Source organism: Paramisgurnus dabryanus, chromosome 20 (genome assembly GCF_030506205.2).
Source record: "Paramisgurnus dabryanus chromosome 20, PD_genome_1.1, whole genome shotgun sequence".
NCBI classification, from domain to species: domain Eukaryota; kingdom Metazoa; phylum Chordata; class Actinopteri; order Cypriniformes; family Cobitidae; genus Paramisgurnus; species Paramisgurnus dabryanus.
Genome location: NC_133356.1, coordinates 35,817,938 through 35,843,943, shown reverse-complemented (window position 1 = coordinate 35,843,943; position 26,006 = coordinate 35,817,938). Strand labels below are relative to the sequence as shown.

Here is a 26,006-nt window from a genome sequence, read left to right as displayed (position 1 = left end):
GAAATCAACATCAAATAGCCTTGCAGACTACAGACCCGTGGCTCTCATTCCTCTCATAATGAAGTGCTTTGAGAGACTGGTACTCAAACATGTGCAAGCTAGTCTACCTCACTCCCTGGATAATCATCAGTTTGCATATATGCCTAACAGATCTACAAGTGATGCTTTATCCATTACTCTCCATACTGTCTTGAGGCATCTCAAACAAAAAACAGCTATGTCAGGATTTTTTTTGTGGATTATAGCTCCGCCTTAAATACAATTTTCCCCGACATCCTGATAAACAAATTGCTGACTCTCGGCCTTCCCTATCTACTTGCAGCTGGATAAAGGATTTTTTGTCAAACCGCCCACAGACTGTCAGAATTAGACCTCACTTCTCTTCCATCATCACACTTAGCACCGGCTCACCCCAGGGCTGTGTGCTGAGCCCTCTCCTCTATTCATTATACACCTTTGACTGTTTACCATCAACTCCCACCACCTTCATCATAAAGTTTGCAGATGACACTACTGTGGTAGGGCATCCATATTACAGAACGATCTCTCATGGACAACTAACACCATTACAGTTGTAAAAAGGCACAGCAGCGCCTCCACTTTCTGATAATATTGAAGAAAAACAACATGAATTATAAAGCCACTATTGAGAGCACTCTATCTTTAATACATCTCTGTGTGGTTTGTTGCATGTTCTGCTTCTGACAAAAAGGCTCTACAAAGAATTATAAAGATTGCAGAAAACATCAATGTTTGCCCTCTCACCTCCTTGTCAGACATTGCACTTAGTCGTACTCTCTCAAGAGCTAAGAATATCACCAAGGACAATACTCATCCTGTACACCATCTGTTTGAATTGTTGCCTTCTGGTAGGCGCTATAGGTCCATACAATTGTGGTGCTATTACCCACCTTATAAAACAAAGAAGCATCTAGGGATCCAAAAGCAGTAAAAAATTATGCATTATTGGATCATGGTTCTGAATCTAATTTTTAACTAAGACTTTAACAAAAATTGAATTATATCAGCTTATATCAGCAAAATATGGTACTTTTGAAGAAACCAACCCATACAGGTGCTGGTCATATAATTAACCATCTGGGGTCTAAGGGGTTTTAAGGGCCCTGGGGAAGTTTTGACATGCACTGACATTTGTGCTTCTTTCAGTTGCTTAAAAACATATTAATGGCAAAAGTCTCATAACACTGTGTTCAGCACAAACTGGGCTACAATATTATATAATCAACATGTATGTACACGTTTGTATTTTTGAGAGAAAAATGCTATACGTGCTTTTTGAAAAAGTGAAATTTTTAAGTCACTGATATAAGTCCACAAAACTAATTCTAAACATGTTTTCACAAGACTTTTCAAAACAGGATCTAGTAGTCAAGACAAAAGTTTTTTCTTTAAAATGATGTGAAAATCAGTCGGCCTACTCATTCACATACTGTACTGTTTGGCCATCGTAAAAATAAACACAGGGTTAGTGTTTGGTTGGCCAGCGAGAGTTTTACTTTTGTGCAGTAAAAAGCTCAAAATAAGAACTGCCTATCGATGTCTGGACTCTTTTTTTGTGTTTTTCTAATCATTATAGAAGAAACACAACAAGGGACAAGCATGATAAACTTATCAATGTTTGTTTACAGCCGCCGCCATTACTCCCTCACGTGTTGATCATGAAAGCAGTACAATGTGTGCCACGCGAGTGATCCTGTGTATAATAAACTTGCTGTGCGGAGATATAAGCTTAGACGCAACTAAATAAGGATTGTACTGTTTGCAATCGCTTATTTTTTAAGAATACCAAAAACCGTGTTGAATTTCCTGACTCGTGTGTTTGTGTATGTGCGTTCCCGTCGCGTCAACTGTTTGACGGAAGACAAAAAAAAACATTTGCGTGTGGAGAAAGAACAAAACGATCATCATGTTTATTTTCTTAATTTTGCGAAAAGCACAACATTCTGTTTTTATTTGGAGTGGACATAAAAAACTAGACACTTTAACTATTTAAATGATTTATAAATCATATCTGTATGTCTAAAATCAGCAGAGTTATCTAAGTCTCTTTGCGGAGTGATTGAAAAATAAAGAGTTTGCGGCGCCGGCGCCACAGTCGACCCCAGAGTGTTAAATTATCATTAAAAAATTGGGGGGAACCACAAAGAGTGGACTGCAGCTGGAGTCAGTGCTTTAAGAACAACTACGCACAGACGTATGCAAGACATGGGTTTCGGCTGTCACAATCCTTGTGTCAAGCCACTCAGACAGCTTCAGAAGCGTCTCTCCTGGGCTGAAGACAAAAAGGACTGGACTGGTGCTGAGTGGGCCAAAGTTATGTTCTCTGATGAACATAACTTTGGACAGCTCAGCACCAGTCCAGTCCTTAGCATTTCCATTGGAAATCAGGGTCCCAGAGTCTGGAGGAAAAGAGGAGAGGCATGTTGCTTAAGGTCCAGTATAAAGGTTCAAGGTCCACGCAGTTGTATACCAGGAAGATTTTGAATACCTTATGCTTCCTGCTGGTGATTTGTTATTGTAACAAAGGCTGTTGCTTACACAAAGCGACGGAGAACGAGAGACGAATCAATGTGCAGAGAAGTTTACTATAAAATCCCAAAAGGGCAGGCAAACAAATCCAAAATAGGGAAATCCAAAAACGTAATCCAATAAACAGGCAACAGGTCAAAATCCAGAACATCAAAACAGAAACAATGAACAAGAGACAGGATACACAATAAAAAAAACATGAACGCTTGGCAGAGATGCTCACAAGTCTCTCAGCCGAGTCCAAGTCAAGTCTCAAGTCTTTGAGCTCGAGTCCAAGTCAAGTCTGAAGTCTTTGAGCTTGAGTCCAAGTCAAGTCTCAAGTCTTTGCGCTCAAGTCCAAGTCAAGTCAAGTCTCGTTGTAACAAATAAAACTCTAATAACAAATAAAGAAATTACAAACAAAGTTGCACATTAAGTAAGGTCTAAAATTAGCATTAGGTACAGAAATCGAATTAAATGGATAATAACACTGTCTTTATTGTATAAATTAAATATTATTATTATTATTATTTTTAGAGCAATAGAAGTGATTTTCTGTTTGTCTTGGGTTGTTTGATTAACATAAATGACACAGACTTAAGTAGGTTAATTGAGGTTACTGTCTCTTTAAGAACAAATAAGCCCAGACTGGTTTCTGACTGGTTTCTTAAGACATAAACAAATGTTTTTATTAGAAAAAGAATACCGTGAGATAATTTTGTGTGTATGTGCCCTGTCAAGAAAACAAAGATTTTATGTTGGCTTACCTTTTGAAACACTTCTCTCTGTATGTGCACTACTGAGGGCACTTAAACGCGTGCTCACACAAAGGCGGATGGCGAATTCCAAACAGTGCTTCAGGAAGAAGATGCAACAGTCGCTTCACATAAAAACGTTACGTTGTTTTTCATTGCTCTATTCAGCAAATGTATGTTAATGGACTACAGTATGACACAAAGTAGCGCAACTCTGGACCTGACTGGAGCTGGACCGGACACATTTAACCGCATGTGCGTACAGAAACCTGCTCACTTGAGTGCCTTTTTGCGGTTAAATTGTTTAACCATTTAAACAATTGCAAGCCTTAGAAACACGTAAATGATAAACTTACCCTATTTAAATAGCATATTAATCCGCGAATTGCATGCGAGCCGAACCGCGGATCCGCCCACAGCACTACCTAAAGCTTCAGATGAATGTCACAGCAGCGGCCGGCGCAGTCGACATGTCTGTTTGCTAATGTGTGGCCGCGCATGCGGAGCAGATACGTCAAGTGTTACTTCGTGGGCAGGTTGTAGGTAACGGAGGGAGGAGAATAACAGCAAGCTCATCAGACGTTTCCTAAAAATAAACATTGTTCACGAGTCATGCAGCTCGAGTCCGAGTCGAGTCTGATGTCTTTGAGGACAAGTCTCAAGTCGAGTCTGAAGTCAATTTGTGTGCGACTTAAGTCGCACTCGAGTCCGAGTCTCAAACTCGAGTCCCCATCTCTGATGCTTGGTAAGGCAGGTATACTGACAATACTTCGCAGTGTGACATGGTGACTGTATAGGCTTAATACAAGACAAACAGGAAGTGAGCCGTGAAGTGTGACATGACATTATATCGAAATAAAGGACCAGAAACATGACTTCAAAATAAAAGACCAAAACAAACAGAACACAAGACAAAACTATTACAGAACCCCCCACCCCCCTTAAGGGTGACTCCTGGACCCCACAAAACAGAACACAAGACAAAAAAACATACATACAAAGAGTCCATTTCTGGACCTTGAGGTAGGGCACCGACAAATAACAGAGGCGGTCCCGGAGCTTGGAGCGCAGAGTGAGGCAGACGTGGACCTGGATCGTGAGGCAGACATGGACCTGGATCGTGAGGCAGACGTGGACCTGGATCGTGAGGCAGACGTGGACCTGGATCGTGAAGCAGACGTGGACCTGGATCGTGAGGCAGCAGCGGACCTGAATCGTAAGGCAGCAGCGGACCTGAATCGTGAGGCAGCAGCGGACCTGGATCATGAGGCAGATGAGAGGGAGGCTGGCATAGCCAGGTTAGAAAAAAAGAGGTATATGAATGTAATTAATTCAGTGAGTTCATTGATGTCCATTTTGAAGCAGGCAGAGAGTTCAGGGTTGGTTATCTTGGGCAGGACAAAGAGTTCAGAGTTGGCCATTTTAAACAGGGCAAAGAGTTCAGAGTCGGCCATCTTAGGCAGGCAAGGCATCTATGGGAGTCATGCACCGCCATTTTGGAAAGGGCAGAGAGTCTATGGAGCTTAGGAGTGACCATCTTATCTGACCTACAGGACACAGGGAAATCAGGAGTAAACATCTCTTCCACTACAAAAAAACTCAGGGAACTCAGAAACAGACTTTATGGTCAGGACAGGAAATTCAGGAAATATAGGCTCAGCAGACTTGGTTGAAACAGATAGCTCAGGAGACTCAGATTCAAACTTGTCAGCCATAAAAGAAAGTGCAGTGGACTCAGATGAATCAGGTGAACCAGGCGACTCAGGTGAACCAGGTGAATCAGGCTACTCGGGTGAAACAGGCGACTCAGGTGAACCAGGTGAAACAGGAGATTCAGGTGATTCTGAAAACAGCAATTCAGGTGACTCAGACGATTCACTTTAGACAGAATGTGCAGGAGACACAGGTTCGAACCTTCTAGTCGTGACAGGAGTATCAGATGATTCAGATTCATGGGCTTGAGAATCTTCACATGAAACAAAAGAGCAGAGAACAGACCACGCACACCATAGGGCCATTGCAAATACAGGAAGCACAGAATTCAAAGAAAATACCTCCGTTGCCATAGGGACCATGGAAATGGACATAACTGGACTTAGATTCCTAGCTGTCCATACAGACATCAACTGGGCCTCCATCAAAGTACACATCAATCGTCGGGTCTTGGAATAAACTAGAGAGGTTGGTGAGGCAGCCATTTTGTGAAGTGGCTCGGGTGTGACAGCCATCTTGTGAAGTGGCTTGGGTGTAGGCATGGTGGCTGCCTTGATAGCAGGTCCAGGGATGATAGTGGCCCTCTGGAAGACAGGTGTGGTCGTTGTACCGGCTCTTTGGACTACAGGTGCAGCTATGGCGGTAGCCATCTTAAAACAGGTACTGGCATAGTGACAGCCATCTTGGGCACAGATACAGGCTTAGTGGTGGCAATCTTGGAAAAAGAAACAGGCATGGTGGCGGCTATCTTGGAAACAGAGACAGGCATGGTGGCGGCCATCTTGGAAACAGAGACAGGCATGGTGGCGGCCATCTTAGAGACAGGAATGGTTAGTACTGGCTTAGGCAAAACAGGCATGACTTTAGCTGGCTGTAGTGCTCCTCATCTACAGCTCCCACAGTGAAGGGAGAGCCACTCATTTAAAATGCAAAGTCTATGTACCTCTCCAAAGTCCAATGTGAGGCATTATGTGGCGGGCGTAATATGGTTTTGTATCAACTAGTTTATTAAAAGTAGAGAGATTGATACATGTATTAGATAGAACAAAGCTTAAGAGATACATAACGGTTTAAAGCATGATTTAAAGCGTAACTAAACCCCTGGTCAGAGCCTGACTCCACCCACTGGCAATATTTGAAAAATGCAAGAAAGGTGGGCAGATCCTAGGGCTGTGCCGGTTTCAGAATTGGTGATGACGGTTATGACGTGAGTCAAATGTGACGGTTCGTAACATAACCGTCGGTGGTTGGGGGGGACGTTTTGCTCGTTTAAATGCTCGTGGATTGACGCGAAAGTGTCATTTTACCATAAAATCATGAATGTGATGCCAAGTGTCTTTTAAACAGTGATTACTTTGAGCAATTTAACAGAAAGTAATGAAATATTTTAACAGCACACTGTTGCCAGAAGACTGCGCTGTCACTCTCTGGCCAGCATAAATTACTGTAATCCTTATCTATCATCTATCTTAATAATCTTTAGAGAAACAGATTTGTGCCATTGGCTTTTTATGTCTGTAATTGTGTCTATATCTGTCATTACACGGACCAGAACAGCACGAAAACAATGTGGATTAAAAAGCGTATTGAAGAGGTTTTGCTCATAAATGCATGTAAAAGAAAGTAATGTGAACTTGAGATTGTTATACTATTATTAAACTGCACACTATGTGCTGCAAACGCAGACACGCTGCTCAGTGCTCAAGCTTGCAATGTGAAACCGGCGTTTGAATAAACTACACACTGATTAGCTACTTGCTCTACGTTTATTTAAAATTAACAGCAAGACAACTAGCAGTGAATGTGGTTTCAGGAGAGTTCGTAGATTAGCAAGGGAGGATTTGAACTTGAAAAGCGGAGTGTACTGACGCCTTTCCGCGGTTAAAACAACATTCCTTCTTATGGTCGTTTATTTGATGCTATAAATTAACTAGAAGGAAGAGATGATTTCATCTGAAAGGTGAGACTTTGTTTAATATGTTTAATCTCAAAAGTAACCAAAAGTAAACCTGTTCTGTCCTGTATGTCAGCGCGTTGTCAGTGTCTGCTCCGCTCTGTATATTTCACTGCGTGAGAACATGGTGAGGCGTGTAACACAGACTGTTAACAATTGTTTTAAATAGTATTTTAAAATTCTTCATGATAAAAAATGTTTTAAAAAATATTTTAATAACACGGTTTTGGCGGTTATAGAGTTCTAATGACGGTGTTCAACTATAACCGTCGGTCTCAAGGTTATATAATGACCGTCACACCCCTAGCAGATCCCAACAAAGATAGAGGGGGCGAACTAAGTGTGTGGTGAGATCGTATTAAGGGCGTTGTGAGCTTGAAGTCACAAGGCATTTTTTGGACCCAACATCCAATAGGAAAATGCAACTGCAGTAGCCACTGTTCAACTTAAAGAGTGCAGCACTCTTTACATGTTTTTACACCATATATTGTAGTATTAAAACTTTATATCCAAATGTCAAAAAAACTTACTCAAATCAATGAACAGCACTAATAAAGCCCCATTCTTACAGATCATCAACTAAAAAAAATTGGTTTAGGGTTTAGTTAATCTTTAAAGACCTGTCTTCGTTGGAGAAATCACAGAAATCGCAGAGTTTGAAGAAGAAGAACAAAGAGACTTTGTTGTATATATAAGAAGATGTTAGGGGAATTCCCCAGTAAACATAAGGATCGAAGGCGTGTCATGAGGCTTTGAACATGATTCCTGGAATTTGGCCTTGAGACCTTGCCTATAAATTGATGCTGCTGCAGAACTTATTCAGATCTGGATGCCGCAGCCAGCATCTCCATTGTCTGTAAGCACTGTAAGCCAATATATGACTGTAACTGGAATACATTTTGATAAACAGCTAAAATAACACAAAATGTGCCTTTGTCCCAATATTTATGGACCTAACTGTACATATCTCGCAATAGTTAGCCTGTCTAGAACCGGGCAGATATTAAACCATAATACTGTATGACACTTGCTTACATGTGAACGGTCCCTACACCCCTATAATATATATATATATATTTTTTTTTAATTAATTCCCATAAAATTGTATAAATATTATAAATTATAAATTATATCATCTATAAAATTAGCTATGTCTGGCTCTATCTCAAGGGTTTTTTCTTTCCAGGACTTTTCCTCCTGACTAAAAAGCAATTTTTTTCTCCTAGCAATTCTTTTCAACCCCTAGGGAGTCATTCTGCACAACCCACTTCTCATGCATTCATCATTCTGCACAACCATCAAGCAGCAACATGGTACTAGCTCAAGCTACAAGTAATTTGATATTACAAAATCAACCTCTGTATGAAATTCTGAAAAAACAGGAAGAGTTAACTGACTATTTGGTACATCAAGTTCAACCTAATACTCTTCCTAAGAGAGAAATCCCAATCTTTGATGGTAATCCTCTTCATTATGTTTCTTTTATAAGAGCATTTGAAGATGGAGTGGAAGATAAGACTTTCAACGAAAGAGACGAAAGAAAACGCCTTCTGAAGGACCAATTTGGTGATGAATATAAAGTAGCTACTGCTTATATGGAGAAAGCATTGGGATGGCCATTAATCAGAACTGAAGATGCACAAGGTTTAAATGCATATTCATTATTTCTACGTGCATGTTGCAACATAATTGATGATGTCTCATATATGCAAGAGCTTAACATGCCAAGCAACATGAGAACTGTGGTTATGAAACTACCTTTCAAATTGAGAGAACAGTGGAGAGAAAGAGCATGTGAAATAATGGAATTGAAGAACTGTAGAGCCAAATTCTCTGATATTGTAGAGTTCACTGAACGTCAAGTAAAAATGGTGTCTGATCCTATATTTGGATGCATTCAGGATAAACATCAGTCTGTAGTTAAGACACCTGTTACTAAGACACCAAGGGGAAAAAGCTTTGCTGCAAATGTTGTTGCTCAAATCCCAACTAAAAATGTACAGCAACAGGGAACTCAATTTGTACCTAAGACGAATGCTAAGAGAACATGCTTGTTCTGTCTGGGAAATCATGTCCTTGAAAGGTGTTATGCTTTAAAGAAGAAGTCACAACGAGAAAGGATTGAATTCTTGAAAGCAAAAGGCATTTGTTTTGGTTGTTTAATGTCAGGAGGACATGTAAGTAAGGAATGTGAAAACCGCCTTGTTTGTGAAGTGTGTGAGCAAATGCATCCTACAGTTTTACACATACATCAGAAGACACCAACTGTAAATCCATCTAAAGAAGATGCTGAAAGGAGAAGCAACCAAGTTTCTGCTCAAACTTGTGGACAAACAGGGGCCGGTAATGATAAATGCTTAATGCCAATCGTTCCAGTTCAGGTGAAATCAGTCAAAGGTGACAAATTGATTCAAACGTATGCATTCTTGGACCCAGGGAGTTCAGCCACATTCTGCTCTGAGAAGCTGATGAATGACCTGAACATCAGAGGAAAAAAGGTTAACATTTTTTTGCGCACTATGAGTCAAGAGCAATCTGTGTCTTGTAATGCTGTGACCAGTTTGGAGATACAGTAAGTGGTATTGGCAGTAATCATTTCTTTGCCCTTCCTGAAGTATACACACTGAAATGCCTGAAATGAAAAAAAAGAAATGCCTGTCAATTCTGACAATATTGTAACTCAAAGGGAGTTATCCAATTGGCCATATCTGGACAGAGTGAAAATTCCACACATTGAAGCTGATGTTGATTTACTGATTGGAGCTAATGCATGGCGAGTAATGGAACCTTAGGAAATAATTAATAGCCATGGTAATGGACCATATGCCTTTAGAACCCTAGTAGGATGGGTAGTCAGTGGACTTTCTGAAAGGGGAAATGACTGTGGGGATGAAATTGGTTCACCTTCTGTTGCAATCAACAGGATTTCAATCAGAAAGCTTGAGCACTTGCTTCACAATCAGTATAACCAGGACTTAATAATAATAATGAAGGACTCTGTCAAATTACAACATGGTCATTATAGTTTGAAGCTACCATTTCGTAATGATGTCAAATTACCTGACAATTTGTGTGTTGCTAAACAGCGTTGTAATGGTTTGAAGAGGAAGTTGGAAAGGAATAAAACACTTCATGAAGAATACACAAAGTTCATTGCTGATGTTCTGGGGAAAGGTTATGCAGAAATGGTGCCACCCGACCAATTGAAACGTGATGATGGAAAAGTCTGGTATGTTCCTCACCATGGAGTATTTCATTCAAAGAAAGGAACCCTAAGAGTGGTATTTGATTGTGAGGCAACATTCAAAGGAACATCATTGAACAATCAGTTATTGCAAGGTCCCAACTTTACAAATTCACTTTTAGAAGTTTTGCTACGATTCAGACAGGAGCCCATAGCCTTAATGGCTGAAATTCAAGCTATGTTTCACCAGGTCAGGGTGGCAGAAGTCGATGTAGATTTCCCTGCGATTTCTGTGGTGGTCTGATGGAAGCCTAAATCACGAACTCGCTACTTACAGGATGATAGTTCATCCATTTGGAGCTGTGTCTTCTTCAAGCTGTGCTTGTTTTGCATTAAGGTGAACTGTTGAAGATAATCAATCACTTTTCCCATCTGAAGTAGTTGAAACAGTCTTTGATTGTTTCTATGTGGATGATAGTTTAAATAGCATATCTTCTGAGGGTGAAGCTATTGTTTTGATAAAGGATCTTATTGCCTTATGTCAGAAGGGTGGGTTTCTGCCTGACTAAATTAATCAGTAATGATCGTAAAGTGTTGCAATCAATTCCAGAAGAACACCGAAGCAAAGACATCCGGTGCTTGGATTTAGACCGAGACAAATTACCAGTGGAAAGAACTTTGGGTCTTCAGTGGGATGCAGAAAATGATACGTTTCAATTCAAGATGCAGTTATAAACCATGACCATTCCCCGTCTGGAATTAACAGCTGCTGTGCTTGCTGTTAAGGTAGATGAAATGTTGAAGAAGGAGTTAAAGATTCAGTTAGACAACTCTGTCTTTTGGACCGATAGCATGACTCTGCTCAAGTACATCAAGAATGAGGATAAACGTTTTAAGACTTTTGTTGCTAATAGAGTGTCATATGTAAGAGAAATAACACTGTTTCAGCAATGGAGATATGTTTCCACAAAGGAAAATCCTGCAGATGATGCTTCTCGTGGAATGCAGATCAACACCTTTATACACTGTAAAAGATGGATTGAGGTTCCCAGTTTCCTATGGAAAACAGACGACTATCAGATGTCTCCAACAGAGGAAAGCATAATTCCAGCAGATGATCCAGAAGTCAAACAAGATCTTAACACTCTGGGGTCGACTGCGGCGCGGGCGCCGCAAACTCTTTATTTTTGCAATCACTCCGCAAAGAGACTTAAATTACTCTGCTGATTTTTGACATACAGATATGATTTATACATCATTTAAAACGTTAAAGTGTCTAGTTTTTTTCTGTCCACTCCCAATAAAAAGAGAATGTTGTGCTTTCCGCAAAATTAAGAAAATAAACATGATGCGCGTTTTGTTCTCTCTCCCAGTGAAGTCCTTTCAGAAACGCGTCAGAAAAATAAACTGTAACTTAACGAATACTTGAATTACTGCATTCATGATCAACATGTGAGGTAATGGCGGCGGCTGTAAACAAACATGTCATTATATATATATATATATATATATATATATTATGTGTGTGTGTGTGTGTGTGTATTTACATTATATTGAAAAGTAAACCTTATCATGGTTTTACTACAGAGAAAGTTACATTCCTGTTGAACATCCCCACAAGGCTCATTATGTGGCTCATTATGTGGCTCATTATTCAACTCTTTTGTCTCTCAGCTGTCAATCACTGATTATTCAGGAGCTTTCCCGCCTCCACGCATACAGCCTTTCCCAAGCAAAAGTGTCTTAGAAATTGTAAATCAATATCTTGCTTTATGTGAATGAGTAGGCCGAATGATTTTCACATCATTTTGAAGAAAAACTCTAGACTACTAGATCCTGTTTTGAAAAGTCTTGGGAAAACATGTTTAGAATTAGTTTTGTGGACTTATATCAGTGACTTTTATCATTTTGCTTTTTCAAAAACCATGCATAAACATTTTTCTCTCAAAAATACAAACATGTACATATATGTTGATTATATGATATTGTAGCCCAGTTTGTGATGAACACAGTGTTATGAGACTTAGCCATTAATATGTTTTTAAGCAACTGAAAAAAGCACAAATGTCAGTGCATGTCAAAACTTCCCCAGGGCCCTAAAAACCCCTTAGACCCCAGAGGGTTAAGGTAAATGCTGTCATCCTGCAGGACAAACAAAATGCCACTAGCCAGTTCATCTCTTATTTTTCAGATTGGAAGAGAAGTTGCAATTGCTTGGATTCTTAAGTTGAAGAAGCTATTAAGGAAGTTATGTCTCAAAAGGAAGGAGTTATTGGGTACAAATTGCACTGCTTCTAAATCCTCCATGGATGCACAAATGAACATGTTCAAAACAACTCTGGATAAACAGTCATTGTCATTGGAAGATCTCTTAGAAGCTGAAATGGCTATTGTTTGTTTTAGTCAACAACAACAATTCCAAGATGAGATTGAAGCATTAAAATGTGGATCAAGTGGAGTCAGAAAAGGGAGCAGTCTATACAGGTTAGACCCTGTTCTGGATAATGACATCCTACGAGTTGGAGGGAGACTCCGTAAGGCAGCTATGCCTGTTCAAACTAAACATCCAATCATACTACACAATGATCAGCACATTTCACGTCTTCTACTTCGTCATCTTCATGAACAACTAGGTCATTGTGGGAGAAATCATATGCTGTTTAAACTGAGACAAAGCTACTGGATTACAAATGCTAATGTGGCTGCAAGAAAGGCCATTTCTAAATGTGTTGTCTGCAAGCGTTACAGAGGAATGGCAAGTGAGCAAAAGATAGCTGATCTTCCCCTTGAACGAATAACTCCTGATCATCCACCATTCACAAATGTTGGAGTAGATTATTTTGGCCCCATCAAAGTCAAAAGAGGTTGTACTAATGTAAAACGCTACAGAGTCACCTCGAGGTGGCTTATTAACTGGACACTGATGGATGTATAAACGCTTTAAGGAGATTAAGAGGTCAAGTTGTACACATCAGATCAGATAATGGGACAAATTTTATTGGTGCCAACAGAGAACTAAGGGGAGCTATCTCTGCATGGAATGTTCACCAAATTGAAAAGGAATTACTTCAAGCAGGAGTTCAGTGGAATTTCAATCCACCATCAGGTTCCCATTTTGGAGGCGCATGGGAGCGCATTATTCGTATGGTCAGGAATATTCTATGTTCTGTACTTCGCCAGCAGACTTTGGATGATGAATCCTTCCATACTATTCTGTGTGAAGTGGAATCTATTTTAAATGGCCGTCCTATTACAAAGTTATCTGACGACCCCAACGATCTTGAAGCTTTAACTCCTAACCATCTTCTACTCATGAAAGGCAAGCCTGCTTTACCACCTGGTCTGTTTGAAAAGGCAGACATGTATGTAAAAAGAAGATGGAAGCAGATACAATATATAGCTGATCTTTTTTGGAAAAGATGGCTGCGTGAGTATCTACCTCTTCTACAAGGGCGTCAAAAGTGGACAAAAAAAGACCAAGTCTTAAGCCTGGGGACATTGTACTTCTACTGGACCAAGCTGCCCTACGTGGTTCATGGCCACTTGGCAGAGTACTGGAAACTTTTCCAGATGAAAAGAGACTTGTGCGTACAGTAAAGATTAAAATCAAGAGCAGTGTTCTAGAAAGGCCTATAAGAAAACTGTGTCTTCATTTAGATTCTAATGACTGATTTGAATGGTGTGTAGCCATATACTGTTTCTGTAAAAGGTCATGAATTTGAAACTAATTAATAATTAAAATGTCGCCTTTATGTGAGTTTGTAATTGTTATGTTATGCTTCCATAATTAATTAAGGGGCTGGTGTGTAGGAGCCATTTTGTTGATGTCCACTAGGTGGCACTTGGTGAGCTATATAATTAAGCACAAGTCTAATGACTGACAGGTGTGTAGTTGGGGAGGAAGCATACGTTTTTTTACCATGACAACTGGTAGCGTGCGAGGAGATAAGTTACATTGTTTGTTTTTGACGAAATGGCTTTTTGGAAGATATGGATTATAAATTGCTGTTCTCGAAGAATGTTTTGGATGAAGCAATAAAGAACTGTCTTTAATTTTATTCCAGACTGCATGGACCTTTTAATCACGCGTCAAATACCTTCTACATTCCCCAACGTTACAGCTTATTCAAAGCCGTAACAACAAGTATTCGCATTTTGCGCTAGTGGATCATAAGCAGGTTATAAGTACTTCTTTAAAATCTTAAAAGAAGAAACAGGAGCAAGAGACAAAAAGTATAGAGTATGCCATTTATTGAAAACTGCATTTAAACTCAAATAGGCTGTTTATCAGCTAATCAAAAGTTTATGACCATGACTTAAAAAAGTTTAAAAATGCACAAAAAATGTTTTTTATGTCAATGTCCTTCAGACAGTCAAAATGCAATGACAAAGGCAAAAAGGCTATCTGACTTTGAGCATGGCAAGATTGTTGAGCTGCACAGGCAAGGGCTCTCACAACGTGCCATCGCTGCTGAGGTTGGACGCACTAAGACAGTAATTTTAAATTTCTTAAAAGATCCTGAGAGTTACGGGACAAAAAAGTGAAGTGGTCCAAAAAAAATTCTCCTGCACTGAGCCGGAGGATCCGACGGGCTGTTCGTGAAGACACAGGCCGATCCTCAACCCAAATTAAGACCCTTACTGATGCTGACTGCAGCCCAATAAACATAAGACGGCATCTGATGGCTTCAAAAACAAAAAGCGTCTTCAAAGACCACGTCTCCTTCCCCACCACAAACTTACTCGCACCAAACATGGGAAATTGAGAGGTGGAAGAAAGTTTTATTCTCTGACGGGAAATTTTTTTACCTGGATGGTTCTGATGGCTTCCAACGTTACTGGCATGACAAGGAGATCCCACTGGAGATACTTTCTATGCAGCACAGTGGAGGAGGCTCCATCATGATCTGGGTTGCTTTTTCCTTCAATGGGAAGATGGAGCTTCAGGTTGTGCAGGGGCGTCAAACGGCAGCTGGCTATGTGGACATGTTGCAGCGGGCATCCCTCTTGACTGAGGGACCTCGTCTGTGTGGTAATGACTGGGTCTTTCAACAGGACAACGCTACAGTTCACAATGCCCGCCTGACGAAGATTTTCTTCCAGGAGAATAACGTCACTCTTTTAGACCATCCTGCATGTTCCCCTGATCTAAATCCCATTGAGAACATTTGGGGATGGATGGCAAGTAGGGCTGTCACTTTTGAGAAAAATCAAATTCGAACGGATTTCGAATATCATGCAATGTATCCGAATATATTCGAATATCTAGTCACCGCCCCCCCACGCGCATCAAAAACCCACCGTAATTGAGATTCAATCACAAAATTATTAACAGTGACAGTCATAAACAGGGTTGTGTGGATTACTTTCTTACTTAATGTTTGAAACAGCAGGTTATCAACTTATGAATAACAAACTTATATATATATAAAAATGATTCAGAACAGTTACAAACAATAACGTGACAACTTAAATAGCAGCAGGAGTACATAGGCAGACGCAAACGGAATTCGCGCCCGCAGATTTCGGCAGAAAACTCCACGGAATTCCGAGGATTTATTGCCCGTCATTGACAAGCACACATATCCTGCGCTTGAGCGTGTTTGTGACCAGAACTGTCATTGACAACAAGCACACATACAAAGCCTATCCCGCGCGTTTGTGAGCCGTCATTCACAAGTACATTAACCCTGCGCGTGCTGTTTGCTTGCCCGTTTTCAATGATAGAGAGCACAAACCCTTTGATACTTGAGATGAAATTAAACTTACCGCTGAGTTAAGCAGATCTCACTTGACTCTGTCGTCTATGTGACGCGCGACAGTCAGCACATGATCATTTCAAATCCGTTTACAAGACAAATGCTGTTGTTGTTTAATATAAAGTTTACATTGCGTTGTAAACATGATGAAATGATCTTCATACATGCTAATTTCATAACGCGAACGTATTAACACAAGCTTTTTATTCTGCTATAATAATTAACACTCTAAACAATATGTAATTTTATATACAAACTATAATTCTATCTTGACATGCACATGAGGTTCATTTTGGTCCCATTTGATTCCCTCTCTTGCGCACAGTTGCCGTCGTCGGTCTCACTCTCAGCCTCCTTCCTATTACGAGGTGTTACTGTACAAAAACGGACGTCAGTTCCCGACTGTAGAGGCCCTTCGTGAAGCCGACTTCACCAACTGGAGCAATGTTCCCACAAGCCTCTTGGAAACAGTCCCATCAAGCATTCCGAAAAGAGTTTTTGAATTGATCAACAAGAATGGTGGGGCTACTCACTACTGAGTCCCTTTTGACACTTTTAGTTTTGTTATGGGGTATGTTTGGGTTATGGTCTTAAACTTTTGATCAGCTGATAAACAGCCTGTTTGAGTTTAAATACAGTTGTCAATAAATTGCTTACTCTCTACTTGTTTTCTTTTGCTCCTGTTTTTTCTTTTGGGATTTTGAAGCAGTAGTTACTACCTGATTATAATCCACCAGCGTAAATGCGAATACTTGTAATGTTTTCCCTGGTCTTAAGATTTTGTTCAGGAGTGTATATGATCATAGGGTTGCTTGATTTCTAAGGTTTTGTTCAATTATAACACCAACTAGTAGTGCAAGCAATCAAACAATCAAATCAAATTTCTTTGTGTAGCCTCAGACTGTGGTCGTACATCATTGTATCATATCTGGTAAAAAAATTATCTTTTCGTTGCAAAGTTATAACAATTTATGTGTAAAAAAACATTGAATTGAAAAACAAAATTGAATGCTAATTTTTAGTTTTTTGCAATTTTCGGCCATTTCTGATGAAAATTTTTATATAACGCCAATAGATCTTTTTGTTCAGAAGGTAATGTCATGTTCTTCCTATGGTGTGTTCGAGTCGATCGGAATTACCCTCACGGAGATATTCGCGCGTGTATTTTAAGTGCTGTTTTGCTGCGCAGGGCTAACCGTAAGGCAAAACCTGGCATGTTTCGTATTGTTGGACTCGGCAACTATTCAGGACATCAAAGAAACAGGTCTCGTGAAGGTACGTCGATCGGAGCCAAGGTTATAGGCATGTAAAGCATAAGTCTGACCACTAGTCGGCGCTGCGACGAAACGGTGCATGCACACTCAGTTCCTGACTGGGATCACAACTACCAAGTGTTGTGTCAATAGGCATAAGATTGCCGAAGATACAGACTAAAACCTGTTTTTTTTTGCACTCTATGTAAAATTTGTTGATGCGCTATCCGACAACGGATTGGTTTATCAAAATTCTTTTAATAACTTTTCGCCTTGAGTGTTTCTAGATGCTACATACCGATTTTCGTGGCAATCGGGCAAAAGCTCTAGGACGAGTTCGCAAAAGTAGGTTTTACAAATTATTCAAAATGGTGGAAAATGCCGTCCAATCGAAGAATTTCGTTTCTAGGACTTACAGATCAAAAGTTATAAGCAAAAACGTAAGTGCAACTTTGGACTGTTGGTGGCGCTAGCGGGTTAGAGATAGAGACTCCAAATTTGCTGTGGGGACACATTGGACTGTGTGCCAAATTTCATAACTTTCCTACATACGGTTCTATGGGCTGCCATTGACCGCAAGGGAACAGGAAGAAGAATAATATGAATGAAACAGAAAACTAACAAATACATGAGAAAACTTAACTGTGACACTTGTGCAAAACAGAGAAATAAAGACGCACCTCTTTGGTATCCCAGACCTCAGCCCCATCTGTGTACATGACCAAGAGTTTTTGGTTACCTTTCCCTGGAGCAAAACGAATCTTTTTCACCCATCCACGGTGTGTAGGTACACCCCTGGACAATACAGAAAACACATAAATCAGACATAAAGTACTGTAGCATTTTCTTAACCTAATGAGCTGGATTCATATGTGCATTTCCAATAAACTTTCTTTGGGATGAGAAGACAAATTCAGAATGCACTGTGACAAAAATAGGAATGCTGTAATGGGGCCTTTCACACTATTCCTACTATACCAAGAGTTTTAAAAATGGTTCTACATTAAAGAGATTAGTCGAGTTCACACCACAACTATAACAATAAAGATACAAGGAACAATATTGTTGGGATCACATTCAAAGGGTTTTTCTTTTTTAACTGGTGAACAAATTTATTTGAATTTAAAGTGCTCACGTATTTAAAATGGCTGATGCCACTGTGGATAAGCTTATAGCTGAGGTATATAAATATGACAATAGATTAGATTAGATTAGATGATAGATGAACCAAATTAGATTCACTGTTTAGAGATACACCCAACGTGCTGAGAACATCTGCTGAAACACTATTTTATTGTTTTAAGTAGCCTAATGTTTTAAAAGTACACATAAATGCTGCGGAATATCACGTGACCCCATTAACATTACCTTAATAATGCGTGTTGCCATTGCCTTGCTATTTCATGTTTCTGTGAGGAGAATCATGTGATATAAGAGGTAATTATAAGACATGAACTTGAGCACAAATGTTCTGTGCATGTTAACAATGTATTTTTGCATCCTATTAAGAAAATACAACGATTCACACATTTAAATCAGGCATGTGATTGGCCAAGGAAAAAAAAAGAAGAACCCAAACTGCCCCTGCGTGCAGAAATAAAATGCACACCATAACACAAACAAAAATACATTATAACCAGGGTTCTAAATTATTATTAACACCCGCCAAAATGAATTTTAACCCGCATTTGTTAATAAAAACTTACTAGCCAGTTTGGCCGGTGATTCAATTCAATTCAATTCAATTTTATTTATATAGCGCTTTTCACAATTTGTGATTGTTTCAAAGCAGCTTTACAGTAATAGAAGCAGTGGAAAGCTTAAAAAAAACGACAGATAGCACAACATAATACACAATAGCAGCTAAATTTGCTGCAGCTATGAATCAACATTATAAGCGTGCGTATTGCTAATGTAACGTAAAGAAGAGGGTGCTAAGTAAAGCCCAAGAAGGCTGCCTCCCCGGGTTGAAAAACCCCCTATGAGAAAAAAAAAACCCAGACTCAGCAGGGGAAGTAAAAAAAAAGTCTTAGGAGGAAAAAACCCTTGGGAGATATATTTATATATACATTGAAACGATTAAGGAGATTAGGCGGAGGTAAAGCGGGTTCTGCTGGTGGTCGTTGGTCATGCATCAGCTGGGCATCACGTTGACGGTCTGCCGGTGAGTCAGAGGTGTGCCAACTTTCACATTTACCGGAACTGGGTCTGTTTGTCTCAAGTGTCCTCGGAGACGAGGACGAGACATGAAGAAGGAAAAACAAAACCCAATTAGCGTAGGGGCCATTCATATGTATACACATGTACATATACACAAACATACATATATATATATATATATATATATATATATACTTATACATACATACATACATACATACACACACACATACATATACGTATTGAAGATACGTCATCCCAGTGACAGACTCTGCACAGTTCGGTTTAGGGAGAACGAGAAAAATGCACGGGACGGCGAATGTTTTTAGGAAATGGATGCAGTGACGCCCTTTTAAGGACTGAAGTCCCGCCCCCGACTAGTGGGCTTAACACCACAAATCTATACCCACCGAGCTTTATTAAAATCCGGACGAGCAAGGGAGTAAAGGGGAGACGGGGACGTGACTGCGCCAGTCATCTCCCTGATGCCTGTCTAGGCTTCACAGTACTCCCCTACTCGACTCAGAAACCTCAGGTGGAGGGCCGAACAAGTGATAACATAATTCCATACATAATTTTCAATCACTCCTCTGCGCTTGGCAATTAATGGCCCGATTCGGGGTTTTATTGGTCTAGTGTTGAAGTTTTGGCCTTGTATTGTGGTTTGTATGTGCACAAAGTAGCGTTTCTTTTCCTTATATGTAGCCTTTTCTATTTTATACGTGAAATTTGTTTTTGAAAGTTTATGCCTCGGCCCATGGTTTGCTGCAAATATGTAAACAAGTAAGGAGAGATTAAACATTTTCTTAAGTTTATTAATAGCATTTACCATGCTTTGAAATGTTGACGAAAATGAGGATTTAGTTTATTTATTTATCAGGTTGTACAAGCTATCTATTGTGAGATGAGTACCATTACTAAAACAAATTATGTGAATGCCTTGTTAAAGAGAAAAGTTTTAAGTATAGATTTAAAGGTATCTATTGTGTCTGATTCTCGGACAACGGTTGGTAAATCATTCCAGAGCTTAGGGGCTAAGTAGGAAAAGGATCTTCCACCTTTAGACACTTTTGATATTTTAGGGATAACTAAGAGACCAGAGTTTTGCGAACGCAGTGCACGTGATGGATTGTATTCTGATAGTAATTCTCTAAGATATGAGGGTGCTAGGCCATTTAAGGCTTTGTAGGTGGTAAGTGATATTTTAAATTGTATGCGATAATTAACTGGTAGCCAGTGTAAAGATGCTAGAATTGGGCTTATGTGGTCATACTTCTTAGATCTAGTAAGCACTCTAGCAGAAGCGTTTTGAATTAGCTGCAGCTTGTTTACCTGATTTGCATGGCATCCCCCAAGTAGCGAGTTACAATAGTCTATTCTAGAGGTCATAAAAGCATGAATAAGCTTCTCTGCGTCAGATGTAGACAGTATATGGCGTATTTTTGAGATATTTCTAAGATGGAAGAATGCTGTGCGGCAGACGTTGGCGATATGACTATCGAAGGATAAATTGCTGTCGAACATCACACCTAAGTTCCTAACTGAGGAAGATGGTACCACAGTGCAGCCATCTATGTGCAACTTGTAATCTGACATATTATGTTTGTAGCGATTCGGTTCAATAATAAGCATCTCTGTCTTATTGGAGTTGAGCTTAAGAAAGTTATATGCCATCCAGTCACTAACATCGCTAATGCCGTCTGTTAGCTTAGAAAACGTGTGGGTTTCGCTGGGATGTGAGGAAATGTAAAGCTGGGTATCATCCGCATAGCAGTGAAAACTTATGTTATGTTTCCTGATAATGTCTCCTAGAGGTAACATATATAATGAGAACAGGATAGGACCTAAAACTGATCCCTGCGGTACACCATATTTAACCAGGGAGTGATATGACTGTTCCTCATTTACATAAACAAAGTGATAGCGATTGGTTAGATACGACCTAAACCAGGCTAACGCCTGACCACTGATACCAACATAGTTTTCTAGTCTATTGAGTAAGATTGTGTGGTCTATTGTGTCAAAGGCTGCGCTAAGGTCTAGTAATATAAGAATTGAGATTTCACCACGATCGGATGTTAATAGGAGGTCATTTGTAACTCTAAGCAACGCTGTCTCTGTGCTATGGTGGGGCCTGAATCCTGATTGGAACTTTTCATACGTACTATTATTTGTCAAGAATGTGCGTAACTGGCTTGCCACTACTTTTTCTAATATTTTCGAAAGAAAAGGGAGATTTGAGATTGGTCTAAAGTTATTAAGCTCTCCCTGATCAAGCTGTGGTTTTTTAATCAGCGGTTTAATAACTGCTAGCTTGAAAGCTGTTGGAACGTATCCTATTTTTAACGATGAGTTAAAGATATTTAGAACCGGGGTTGACACTACAGGGAATACCTCTTTAAGTAGTTTTGTGGGAACGGGGTCTAATATACAGGACGATGATTTGGATGATGTGACTAGTTTAGAGAGCTCATCTATTGTAGTAGGTTTAAATGAATCAAAATGTTCATATGGTAATCTAGTGTTTAGTGAACTAATGGGTAGAGTGATGGCTGCTTGGGTAGTTACGATGTTTTCCCTAATAGCCGTAATTTTGTTAGAAAAGAAGTTCATGAAATCGTTACTATTGTGTTGAAGTTTACTATTGGTTTCTGTTTGTTCTTTGTTTCTTGTCAGTTTTGCAACTGTGCTAAAGAGGAAACGAGGGTTATTATGATTCTCATTTATAAGCTTGCTAAGATATGTAGATCTGGCGGTTTTAATAGCCTGTCTGTAGTGTTTAACACTCTGTTTCCATGCTGCGCGCCATACTTCTAACTTTGTGCTTCTATAATTTCTTTCCATTTTTCTAGCTGCCTTTTTAAGGGCTGCTGTGTGATGGTCATACCATGGAGCTGGCGGTTTTTCTTTTAATCTCTTTTTTCGAATGGGAGCAACGGCATCCAATGTGTTAGAACAGACATTGTTTAGGTTTTCTATTTCAATATCTAGATTGTCACAGTTATCTGCTACATGTTTCATTTGGGACAGGTCTGGAAGAGTGCTAATAAAGCTATCTTTAGTGGTGGAAATTATTGTTCTGGCTAGTCGGTAGCATGTTGTAGATTGAGTGATCCTATCTAGAAGTACAGTGTATGACACAAGGTAATGGTCAGAAACTGCATCACTCTGAGGTGATATTTCGACGTCATTAATATTGAGTCCGAGTGACAGAATTAAGTCTAATGTGTGATTACGAGTATGCGTTGGCCCTGTCACGTTTTGTCTAATATTGAGAGAATTTAGAACATCTATAAACGCACGTCCTAATGCGTCTTTTGGGTTGTCCACATGGACATTAAAATCACCAACAATAAGAGCTTTATCTACAGTGACTACAAGCTCAGATAGGAAATCTGCTATTTCATTAAGGAAATCTGCATGGTGGCCCGGTGGTCTATAGATTGTCGCTAAAGCAAAAGAAAGCTGTTTGTGGTTACGATCAGTTATTTCCATATTTAACAACATTACTTCAAATGATTTAAATTTTAGCTCAGATTTTTGGTTTACTTTAAACATTGTGTTGTATATTGTAGCTACACCACCCCCTCTCCCATTTAATCGAGGTTCGTGTTTATAATAATAGTCTTGTGGGGTGGATTCATTTAAACTAATGTAGTCGTCTGCTTTAAGCCAGGTTTCTGTTAAACAGAGTACATCTAAGTTTTGGTCTGTAATTATTTCATTGAGAATAGGTTCTTTATTGGTAAGCGATCTAATGTTAAGAAGGCCGAATTTTAAGATTCGAGATTCATCTGTTAATGTATTGTTTTCTAATTTTATTTGAATCAGATTTGTACCAGATGTAACAAGCGGTGCCCTGTATTTATATGTTCGGGGAACAGATACAGTTGAAATGTGCTGATATTTCGGTAAGATTGACTCGAAGTGCTGGGATATATGTGATCTTGACATATCACGGCAGCTAACAGATGGACGGTTAAGCCGATCCGTCTGTTTCCTGACCTGGGCCCTGGATAGTCATACTATATCAGAATTAAGACTATTGATCAGATTTTTAGTGAGTATAGCACTTCCTTCCGATGACGGATGAAGGCCATCTCGGGTTAGGAGAAATGGTCTTCCCCAGAAATGCTTCCAATTGTCTATAAACCCTACGTTATGCTGAGGGCACCACTTTGACATCCATCCATTGAGAGACACTAATCTACTATGTGTTTCATCTCCCCGGTAGGCGGGGAGGGGACCAGAGCATATTACATTGTCTGACATTGTTTTTGCAATTTCACACATCTCCTTAATATTATCTTTGTTGATTTCCGACTGGCGGAGCCTAGTGTCATTCGTGCCGGCGTGAATAACAATCTTAGAAAACTTCCGCTTAGCATTAGCCAGCACTTTAAGTTTGGATCTAATGTCAGACGTTCTGGCTCCCGGTATACAGTCGACTATGGTGTTTGGTGCCTCAATGTTAGTGTTCCTGAGTATAGAATCTCCAATGACCAGGGCACTTTTAAAAGGTGTTTCAGCTGGTATACTCCTTAGGGGATCGAATCTGTTAGAAATTGTCGTTACGTTATGGGTCTTAGAAGGACGCCTTATATGACTATGCCGTCTAACAGTCACCCAGTTTGACCGCCGACTTGACTCTGATGACGGAACCGAGCCATGTGTATTTTGATAAACACTATGCGCGCTCGATACAGTATTTGTAATATTTATATTAGCATCTGATGTCGGAACCGAGCCATTAGTCTTTTCGCTCGATAGATTATTTGCGACAGTAACATTAGCGGTTTTGCTATCCTCAACTAGCGTTCGGATGCGCGATTCTAGTTCAGCAACCTTCTCAGTTAACCTTAATACTTCAATACACTTAGTGCATGTAAACCCCTCTATGCTAACAGCAGAAGCTAAACTATACATGTGGCAAGTAGTACATGTTACAATAACAAGCGGAGTCTTACCGCTTTCATGCTGGGCGATGGCGTCTTCGTTTACCCGAACGCGGTCCCCGGAGCTGCATCGCGTGGGGTGTTCGGTTGTGACATGCCTCGGTCGCCTGCGAACGTCTGGGGCCAGGGTGATGTTTGGCTTGCCGAATCTGCGAAGGCCGGGCAGCGGTTCCTCCACAGCTTCCCGATCGCTTTCATGTCGTTCACGGTCCGTGAAGCTGCATCGCGTGGAATGCATGTTTGTTGCTCGCTTGTGGACGTCGGAAGGCAGGGTGAAGTGGGCGCTGTACCTCGCCTTGGATCTGCTAAAACCGGGAAACAACTCCTCCACAGCTTCCCGCTCAGGTGAGGATAGGTCAGAAAAGCATATATCAGATGAATCCGCCATTAGATCGGAAAATGCTAGCTTCAGCCTCCACCGTGTGGATGCTAGCGGGCTATATGCTAACAACACTGGGTGTTTATTAGTGATAAATAGTTTCACGTGGTAGTACTGCTCAATAATCGTCACGGTAAAGTATTCCTATGTAAAACTAATAAGTTATATTATATAAATAGGAATAAGATGGTAAAAAAAAGCTTTTAGATGATGCAAGAGGCATTGCCTGCATGATACATAAAGCTCTGTTCTCGGTCATTTATCCCTCTGGCAGTACTTCCTACATTTCTTATGAACACTGTGCCGTAATGCTACGTGATGATGTTTCATACGGCAATTGGCTGTGCGCAGTTTGCCGCGAAACCAGCGCGAGAAACCATGGAAACGAACTGAGCGCGTCCACCAGAAAACTAGGAAGAATGAGAAAGAACGGGCAGACTGAGCAGGGAGGATAAACTAAAGACAGGGGTGTCGCCAGACGCCTTTACTGAGGCACATGCCCCAGTGTAAATCTTTTGTGCCCAGGTGTAAATCTCAAGTTTAAATTTTAGCAGTTAACTAGTGTATTCCTTTACAAAGATAATAGCGGCAAAAGCAGATCTATATGCAATGTAGTTACCCAATTTACGCTTGTAAAAGCGACGAAGCAGTCGCACTGACGCGTGCACTGATGTATCCATGTCCACGCGCGTCTTTCATCCGTGCGGGAAACTGGATCCAAAAGGGGACGCCACGCAAGTGAGTAATTATGAAAACATGACGAGAAGTAAGTTTCTAAATAATAATACAATTTTATTTTGACTCGATCATTATTGGCTTCTGTAGATGGACATCAGAAATGTTTTGTGCCAAGCAGGGAAAGGGAATCAGAAAGGAGAGATGATGAGTTTAAGGGAGGTAAGACAAACTACCGATATATCTTCACCCTGTCAGGTCTCAGACATTAGAGGAAAAATCTCAGGAAACCTCTTGTCAAGTCTATAGAATTGCATTATTGCTGAGAAAATCAACAGATGTATGTATTATACTGTTCTGTATTTTCAGATATGAAATTAATATTTAGTTTACTAAAATTTAACTCTAGGACACTACATAAACAGTTAGCAGTAACTGTGACTGAGATTATTCAGTATAGCACTCATAAAAAAGACTGGTTTCTTGTAATATTCTTTTAAAAATAAGTTATTAATCATTGCTATCATTGTGTAGTGTAGAAAATATTTCTCTTTTGTCATTATTACCAAACATTTTATGCCATTTATGCCTCCAAACATGTTAATAATGTTAGGTATGATGAAGATCATACTTAAATATTTTTAAAGACATATTTAATCTTTCGCAGTACCTGTTGCACTGTAGTATAGT

The 26,006-nt window shown here is 39.9% G+C and overlaps 1 protein-coding gene across 1 annotated transcript in view; it reads right to left on the bottom strand.

The window, feature by feature from the left end:
* The window catches only part of wdr11 (WD repeat domain 11), a 347,647-nt gene that overhangs the window by 169,703 nt on the left and 151,938 nt on the right, over positions 1–26,006 (bottom strand). Inside the window, exon 18 of the mRNA XM_073812844.1 lies at positions 17,828–17,942. Coding sequence (XP_073668945.1) covers positions 17,828–17,942 — 115 coding nt within the window. The remainder of the gene's footprint in view (positions 1–17,827; positions 17,943–26,006) is intronic.